This window comes from Ammodytes marinus (genome assembly GCF_949987685.1).
Source record: "Ammodytes marinus genome assembly, chromosome: 23".
NCBI lineage: Eukaryota > Metazoa > Chordata > Actinopteri > Uranoscopiformes > Ammodytidae > Ammodytes > Ammodytes marinus.
The window spans coordinates 9,773,248-9,782,869 of NC_137227.1; the positions used below are offsets into that span (position 1 = coordinate 9,773,248).

General features: G+C 41.7%; 1 protein-coding gene across 1 annotated transcript; it reads left to right on the plus strand.

The window, feature by feature from the left end:
• The first annotated feature begins 238 nt into the window (after window positions 1-238).
• Window positions 239-9,080, plus strand: LOC307269478 (uncharacterized protein). Its single transcript, XM_080052447.1, has 5 exons — window positions 239-335; window positions 1,485-1,923; window positions 2,262-3,055; window positions 6,112-6,529; window positions 7,339-9,080. The coding sequence occupies exons 2-5, from the start codon at window positions 1,503-1,505 to the stop codon at window positions 8,193-8,195; spliced, it is 2,490 nt and encodes an 829-aa protein (XP_079908573.1). The 5' UTR covers window positions 239-335; window positions 1,485-1,502; the 3' UTR covers window positions 8,196-9,080.
• Window positions 9,081-9,622: the final 542 nt, after the last annotated feature.

Here is a 9,622-nt window from a genome sequence, read left to right on the forward strand (position 1 = left end):
TTGATTGCATTTGCATTCTCATCTGTAAGGATGAATGTTTTTCAATTTCGAATAACATGAGTTGACATTGGAGGTAATAGGCTAACTCAGCGTTTGATAAACAAGTGGACGATAAAGGGCACTGTGTAAGTAATTAATGGAGTAGGCTCAGAGTTGGCTACGTCTGATGTAGGGTTACAGTCAGATAATAAATAATAGGTTACAGTACATACTTCCGCCCAGTAGGTGGCGGTAATGTGACAGGATATGGACGTAGAGGAGACGGTAGTATCACGGGAAAAGCAGCGCCATTTCACTATTCATTCATTGGTGTCGAGGCCTACATCGTTTCATAGGTGGGTTAGTGACTTAAAGGCTAGAACGCGAGGTAATACCATAGGCTGAAGTACATTGTATGACATGTAAAATGACTAGCCGTCTTTGTAGCGTCTTTTTAGACGTTCTCTGAACGCACGCAGGCTAAATTAGCGGACGGACTTTGGCTAGCCAATATGTTAGCTTCCTGAATGCATACGCCTTCATTAACCAAACATTTGAACGCCATAACACTGACATATTCACTCTATCCCAAGACTAGTTGGTCAATAGGCAGTGTTATCTGTGTTATGCGTCTATGAGTAACAAAAAACAGAAAGACTAAACGCTACTGTTAGCAAGCTAGCTAGCGAGTAGCTTACGTAAAGTTTGTTTGACAAGTTAGAAAGTGGGTGCGAATAATAAAACAACGTGTTTTATTACGTTTTTGAGAGGAAAATATGTAGCATTGGTATCATATGTTACCATGTGAGCTTGCAGACGATGTCTGACGTGAACGATGTTACGTAGAGGCTGTAGGCCTAGTGATGCTAAAGATGCGCCTCCTAATTAGTTAACGTACACGTACAGGAGCAGCGCGAGTGGCATACGTTCAGTATCCTGGCTGTCCATACCTTTTTAAATATGAAATCCTGGTCATAATCATCGTTAGTATCTGTCTATACTGGCAACCCCTGAAATTGCCATGACGTGGTCATCTAAGAGAATCACACTGTTGATAAATATTGTTGGAACTACTTGCAGTTGTACAGTGGTGTTACAGAATGATGCTTCTACAGTATTATTCAAAGGATTAATACTGACAGGTATTTTCTAGTTTACATCCATCCCATTTACATCAGTGAGGGTTGGCTAAATAACAAAAACGTTTCTCTGTATATAAAACAGTACAGTGTGCAACAGCACCATAAACTACAATCTCCAAAATGAGCAGACAGTTGAATCAACTCTTCTTCAAAACGTTTCCGTCATTTAACCTTTACAACCTTCATGTTGGGAGGATTCATTGCAGGATTGTTAGACTATTTAATGTTTTATTTAAGTATGGCTTATGAACTCATGAGCAAATTAATTTGACCTCTTCAGTGTTATCTGACATACATACATAGCAATTCTAAAACGTTTTTGTTATACAGAAGTAGATAACGTGTTTTTCTGAAATCTTGTAGGACACACAGAACTTCATCATGGTGAAGATTTTTATCGGCAACCTTGCCTGCAACACAGCGCCCGACGAGCTACGTGAACTCTTCGAGAAGTACGGCAAAGTCACAGAATATGACGTTCTCAAAAACTACGGTTTTGTACACATGAACAACGTGTCTGAAGCAGAGGAGGCCATTAAAAACCTCCACCAGCACGAGCTGAACGGCTGGCGCATCAACGTGGAGATGAGCAAAATGAGCAAAGGAAGGTCCAAGTCCACCACCAAGCTGCATGTCAGCAACCTCGCGGAAGACGTCACCTGTGATGTTCTGCGAGCTAAGTTCCAAGAGTTTGGCGAGGTGGTGGAGTGTGACATAGTAAAGGACTATGCCTTTCTTCACATGGAGCGAATGGAAGATGCCATGAAGGCCATTGATAAGATGGACAACACAGCCTTCAAAGGTGAACCCTTGGGCAGGGGAGAGCTAGTCTTTGCTGTCTATAGATACGAGTTTGGATTCTGTTTTGTTGCCATAGACCTCCCTTGACAATTAATAATATTAATTGATCAGGTGGACCAGAAGTAATCATTTAAAAGTTAAGCATTGTCGCTTGTAAAAGCAGCTGCAGTGTAACTGGGAATAGGCACTGGCACAATATCACCTACACAACGCGGCAGGTTATTCCGCTTCGCTCAGTGATTGACGGTCAAATGTTTTTGAGGTATTTTATAGTCGGTAAAGCTTTTTTCCCGTTTTAGAACCCTACGGTCTCATGCGTGTCTTCTCTCTCCTTACAAGGCAAGCTGATGAACGTACAGCTGTCCACCAGTCGGCTTCGCACCGCCCCCGGAATGGGAGAACACACCGGCTGCTTTGTCTGCGGGAAACATGGTCACTGGTCGAAAGACTGTCCGGTCAGTCGAAACGGTAGCCGCCGCGACGACGCAAGAGGTCACGGTAGCCGCCGCGACGACGCAAGAGGTCACGGTAGCCGCGGCAATGACGCAAGAGGTCGCAGCAGCCGGGCCCCGCCACGCGGCCCCCCAGGTTACGGCGCGGGCCGCCACCGGATGACCTCACCTTCAGCAGATGATTACATGGCTAGCTCTGCGTATAGTCGGGCTAGTTACGGAGGTGGTTTACCACCTCCTCCTCGCAGGCTTAGCGGCTACAGCTCCGAGCTGGGCGATAGGTACAGCAGCAGAGCAGCCTACGCCGAAAGGCCATCAGCTTATGATCATGAGCGTCTCTATAGTAGTGTTGACTATTATGAGAGGTACAGAGCTCACCCTTATGGCTCAAGCTATTTTGAGGATCGTCGTATGTCCTATATGCCTCCTCCCCCACCTCCCCACTCTTCCCTCTCAAAGCTGTCCTCCAGTATAGATCCGTACGACCGTCGGCCTTCACCGTCATCGGCCAGCGCAGCCGCCGCATACTACGCACGAGACCGCAGCCCGATCAGGCGAGTACCGGTCTCCTCTGCAGCCTATGCCTATGAGCGAACAAGGCTGTCCCCGACTTCTGCCTCCAGGAGCTCCTATAGTGCTCCACGACCCAAGGATCCTTATGCATCACACTATGCGCCTTACTAAAGCCATGGTGCCAAGGTGAGCAACATCCTTGACAAAGTGTATGACCATTTATTTGAGTTCCAAACAATGGGACTTTTTACTGTAAATTTTACTTGTTAAATATCTATTGTAACTTGGATTGTTTGTTCTTGGTCCTTTAAAGCTGTGTGCTGGATAATTAGGGATCAAACCCTGTGTCTGAAAATGGAACGCTCTTCTCTCCTTTCAGGTCAATTTGTTAACTGCAAGACATTTCCTTTGCCAGTGTTTCCTCAAGCTACATGATAACATCAGTCAGTGTGATGGGCTGCAGAGCATAAGAGATGCTCAAAAACAAGAGTGGAAATTATGTTGACATCTTCCAGGCACCGAGATACCACTTGCAAGCTGATGAATCGTCTTCGCAGTCACATTTACATAACCTGTTCTCAAAAAGGATGATTAGCATACCGTTTGTCTTTTTTTTCTTCCTTTTTTTACCTGTGTTTTGAAGCAATATGTTAAATCATCCAGCAAATGTTAATTTTTTGGCTTGTTTATGTAATTTAGAATAAGTGCTGTTTCATAAATATATGAACATTTACCTTGCTTTTTTTTAATGGAATTAGGGTTAACCCATGCTTTTTCAGTTGCTTGTCATGCAGATCAACCCTTCTTGCTAAAAAACTTTTGTTCCTTTCTTTCATTGGACGGATGTTCATAAGTCTTCAGGTATGTTTTCTTACAGCTATAACCCATGGTTTTCACTGAGAAGTTGCATCTTTTATGAAACACGCAGTCATGGTTCTTGTGTTGGGAGGGAATAAAACTTGCAGTCTTTGACCTATGTTGAACATGAATGGACTAAGTGAAGGAAGACAACATAACTTACTGCACATCCATTCAACTTACCAGGCTGAATGTTCAGTGAGGTAATAGAATCACACATTGGTAAGACCAAACGAAAATAAAGCCTTATTCATTTTTGTCAATATCTAAACTTTATAAAACTTTGTTGCTGTTGTGATACCAACATTCTTGGAATATGTGGCAATGAGATACAACAAAATATGAATGCTGGCTGGCATTAACAGTGCAAGTACCATCTTGACTCAGTTTTCTCCCATCTGACCATGTTGCATACTCTTTCACGTCTGGGGTTGATGTTCATTGTTTCCATATCATACAGCATAAGCAGATACAGAAATGTGAGGTGGGACTCAGGGTATGGGCTGTCAGTCAGGAGGCGCACAGGTGTTTAATTGAAGAAGCCTGGTTTATTTAGCATATAGGTGGATTTAAAGTTTGTATTTTTCATACTAGCTGTGAAATCAGCATACATTAAAAATCTGAAAATAATGATTTTTTATTAAGGCAAAACTATTTTGGTGTTTTTTGATATGATGCTGTCTAACTTTGGTTGTAGATGCAATGGAACAATTCACAACACACAAATACTTTTATTTTTTGAGCATGAAGATAATGGTTTTAGACATCATTTTAAGGGCATTTTAATCGACGCTAATGGGTCTTTACCCCAAAATGGTAGTCTATCAATAGGCTCATGAGACAGCGGGATTAAAAAAAAATGTCAATTATGATTTTAGATGCTGAATAAATTACAAATAAACCGGAAATTAAAAGACTGCTATTGTGATAGATTCCTTCCATCTACACATATGAATTACATTTCATAGATGAAGACCGGCAAAAAAGTATATCCCAATAATGTCTGTGGTGACTGATGACCTAGCAGTTAATTGCATTTGGCGATGTTTTCCTTGGTTAGTTTTTTCCTGTCCTTGATCTCGATCAACACATGATGGCACAGCATTAGACATTGTAATCCATCCAGTACAAAGTGCTAACTGAGTTAGCTGTGTGACTGACTGCCTCCTGCTTCGGTTTCCGGCTGGTCACGAGAACTAATATAACGACAGTCAGTCGGTTTCGCGGTAGTCGTCATTTCATTCTCATAGGACCGAGGCGAACACTGCTTCAAAAGGTAAGAATTAAAATCCCATAAAAAACTAAACCCAAGCCAAATGGTATATTGGCTATCAAAATGAACCAATGGACTCCAGTTCCGAACATACCTAGGCCTCTGTAAAATGTATGACTACGATAAGCTAATTCTCAGACTAGCTACATGCGTGCAGCGTGTTTAGTCATTAATTGCCTTAAAGCGTGGAAAAACACGTTTCTTAACTTTGCTCCGACTAAAAACGTAACGCATACCTTATCTTGTTAACTATTGTGCCTACGTTTTGACAAGTAAGCTTACGTTATGGAGGTTAGCAACCCATGCTTACTTTCGTTAGCCACAGTGTGCTGTCTGTGGTTTACAAACTACTGGTGTGCGACCTTTTGTGTGTCTGGTCCTTGCAAATGAAATCCATAGTTGAATATGTAGGCTTATTGATGCAAAACAATATGTTATGCAGACAGCACAATCTACAAAGGAAATGTTATGCACAAAGATGCAGGGCCCGCTATTGCACTGTAGCCACCAAGTGCTCGTGTATGTCTAGATGAAAGTTCAATTGTTGTAATTACAGACAAGAAATGAGCAATCATTGGTGACACCATTTAGTCTCCTAGATTCATAGACATGTATGCGAGAAGCATGGGCGTCCCATTCATGGCAATGTTACAACCTAAGATTACATTACTTGTCAGCATGCATCATTATCACTCACTATTATGGTAAGTCTGCATTAAAACATAATTTTGAAACTTGGGATATCTCTTTCCGCCAACGTCTTTGTTAGATTTTTCCCCAAATCATGCCAGTGTATTTATTATATGACATTTGATTGCCCAGTGTAACTGTAAGACACAATTACCCAACTAGTAATCCCTTAAGTTAAAGTGTCTGTTCATGTAATTGAAGATAGTCTCCATATGAAATTCAGATACAAACTTTAGGCTTTATTTGAATAATTGAAATACCACAAATTAATCATTAACCAAACTGTACATTGGTTATCAAAATGAGCCAATGTTTTACATTAAATCAACTGTTCAATATTTTCATTGAGTTAACAGGACTTTGGTACCAATAATCTTGATTTCTTCTCTTCCCTCAGTGACATCAAGGCTCCACAATGGTGAAAATATTCATTGGGAACCTGTCACAGGACACTACAGCAGATGAACTGCGCGTGCTCTTCTCGCAGTATGGCAAGATTGCAGATTGCACTATTGTCAAGAACTTTGGCTTTGTGCACATGGACGACAAAGCGGAGGCAGAAGAAGCCATCCGCAAACTTCACCATTATGAGTTAAATGGCCAGCCCATGAACGTGGAATTGAGCCGCGGCAAGTCGAGAGGATCAACTAAAATACACGTCGGCAACATCGACTGTTCCAACCAGGAGTTGAGGTCCAGGTTTGAAGAGTTTGGCGCTGTGGTGGAGTGTGACATAGTCAAAAACTATGCTTTTGTTCACATGGAGCGAATGGAGGATGCCCTGGAGGCCATTAATGCGTTAGACAACACAGCTTTTAAAGGTGAACTCTCGGGCTCGGCTTAATGGGAGTGTACGTCACATAAAAGATATAGTATCAAAAATATTTTAATGCTGTTCTTATGAATTGATGGGTAAGTCACGGATGCATCACAGGTAAGTTCAATGAAAATACATTTGTGGGATAAAGGTAAGCTGGAGAAAGCAATGCGAATAAATTAAAACTTAGTATTTTAAAGCTGGTATCCGTAATTTCATTGGTCTATCTGTAAAGCAGATTGTTGTAACCCTCAAACAAACTACTGCAGTTTATGACTGTTCTGGTGGTTACTGCAAGTCCATTTACTTGTGGAAACCTGATTGCATAGACACCAAAAACAGATGCACGTGTGATTATATTTGTACTTGGTTTGGTTTCTGCACTAGTCAATGCTATCTTAAATCTTAGGCTGTACGGTCTGCGCGGACCTCCGGTAACACAGGCACATGGCAAGATTACTGCGACATTAACCATCATGTCAACACAAACACGCAAAGTATCTTTGGAGTCGTCAAACTTTGCTGAATTTATTTTAAGTTCGGTACAAGCTTATTCCAATATCAAGGTTATATGCAGATTTTAATGACAACTCTGACGGTAGCAGTATGAACATCGTTCGAGTTTTGCCACTATAGGGGTAAAGCATTTTTGGAATGTTACGGATTTCAGCTTTAATTTTTAATTCTCATCACAATCCATGTTTTATTGTTTTTTTTAGTATTGTGCAACATTTTACGAGACTGATGGATTATCGTAGATATTATGTAGAAAAAATGTAGTCTTAAATCCTTATTGAGTCTTTTCTGTTTAAGGCAAACTGATGAGCGTGAAGCTTTCGACTAGCCGCCTGCGTACTGCGCCGGGAATGGGAGACCGAGCGGGTTGTTATCGTTGTGGGCAGGAAGGCCACTGGTCCAAAGAATGCCCTCTAGACCAAAATGGCTTCCACAGAAACGGCTCAGAGCCAAGGTCTGACGAATACGAGGCCGAGAGATATGGCGGGCGTGGTGGCAGCAGGGGTTATATGGACTTTGGTGCTGATCCAGATTACGGTGGCGCCTATGCCCCCGTTCATGGGTATCCCCGGGGTTCCGGTCCCAGCCTCAGCATGGCAGGGTACAGACGGGCTGCGGCGGACTACGAGAGTGCAGTGAGATACGGGCCGCCTCCCCCAGGTTACTTAAGCGCTGTTGCTGAACATAGCATGGCTCGGATGTACGGCAGCGAAGCGGCATACCGGAGCTCCAGCTCGCTCTATGGCGCGGTACCAGCCTACCCGGTGCGACGGTCGCCCTACGACGAAAGGGATCCGTATGGGGTCGTGGACTACTACGAGAAGTACAGGGCCAGTGCTTACGGAAGCAGTTATTTCGAAGAACGTCGCGCTGTCCCCTTGCCTGCTCCATCAACATCCTCCTCTACGGGTTTAATGAGGGAACGTGTGCCCCCGTCTAGCGCCGACCTATACGAGCACCCTCCCCTCCCTCCTCCACCAGCCCCTGCCTCATACTACGCACGTGACCGGAGCCCGATTAGGAGAGTCCCCGCTGAGGCAGGTGGATATGCATACGAGCGTACGCACCTTCCCCCGGCTCCCGCCCCCCCAAGAAGCTCTTCCTACGACCACCCGCGGGATCCCGGCGCTGAGCGGGCACGTTATCCGTATTAATCCTTGTCCCATACAGCCATGTTAGAGCTGTCTGACATTTAGTCGATACTATTGCCTCAGTGCCAGTTGGAATAACTAAATTAAAGATCAAACGGTACATCTAATTGGTAATATTAAGAGGCAAAGATCAGCACTCTGTGTATGTGAAGCTTGTTATTATTAAGAACGAGGTAACAATAAAGCTGGCAAATCATAAAAGCAGACGAGTAGATTTCAACGTGAATGGTTGATTGCATTCACATAATGCTACAATCTCATTCCAGGTTATACTTTGAAAATGTAGTACAACAAAATACTGACCACCTTTCATTGTCCTATTTGCATGTTGTGGTATTGGTGCAGTTCTAAGAAGTACATAGCCTAAGTGTTGAAGTACATATATTGTTTATCTAAAACCTTGCTGACGTGTGTTCATAAGACTGTTAGACCTGACATTTGCCCCTCTGTATTTAGCTCCATGTTCATACACCATTTAGTCTAGGTTAATAGAAACAAATTGAATTAGTGCATGCTGCATGTTTTAAAAGTAAGTCTTAGATTTGTTTACGTTTATTACATTTAATTAATTCTTTTCAGCAGAATCTTATGTATGCATTTTTAGTGTATTTTTGTGTGTATAAGTTCACATTGTTACTGCACATGTGAAGAAATGGCAAATCCTAATTTTAAAACTATATACTTCATTATTTTTTTTTATTTTTTTTACCTTTGGACTTAAATGTCAAATCTTTTGTGAAATTAAGTTTAAGTTTTAATCAAGGTGCATTGTGATTTATTTTTACAGTAGACATTACTTACATTACATTTATTTTAATGCTGTTATAGATATGAGGCTTAACATTTTGATTTTGTTTGTATGTTACAATAAAAATGACCTCAATTGCCTCTGCTGTCCGTCTTGGTTTCTAACTTTTAGTTTAAAATTTCAATCTTTCTGTCAAGTCTGAAGAGTGAGCTTTGCGTTTTGCCGATTGCCGGATCATCTGGTATACTTTCAAATGTCAGTAAGTCAAAATGTAAATTGGAGTTGGTTAATTTAAGACAAATTACAAAATCACTTAATTTGCCTAACAAAATACAGAAAAAATTTCACACAGGATCCGACATAAATACAAACTGTGTTGAATAAGTCCTGAACCATGTCAACAAAGAAGGATAGGAGGAATTACGAGCTAAATTGGGTTAGTTCTACCTTAGGTAATTTGCAAATAAAGTAATATTGGCATGTACGTACCCAACAATATATTACTGATTTTGGAGAGCTACTACGATTATTTCTCAATTAACTAGTGAGGCTCTGCAACAGAACAGGTTCACTTTGTTCGATACTGAAAATCATAAAGCTGTATTGAACACTTCCACATCCAATGTTCTAAACACAATTCTTATCGTTGGGATTTTATTGGGAATATTATTTAAGTGTTCAC

Excerpts from the sequence above, each read along its gene's own strand:
- LOC307269478 (XM_080052447.1), top strand. The coding sequence starts at position 1,503 with ATGGTGAAGATTTTTATCGGCAACCTTGCCTGCAACACAGCGCCCGAC. Across the intron at positions 1,924-2,261 it reads GGACAACACAGCCTTCAAAG|GCAAGCTGATGAACGTACAG; the intron begins GTGAACCCTTGG and ends TCTCCTTACAAG. Across the intron at positions 3,056-6,111 it reads CATCACACTATGCGCCTTAC|CAAGGCTCCACAATGGTGAA; the intron begins TAAAGCCATGGT and ends CCTCAGTGACAT.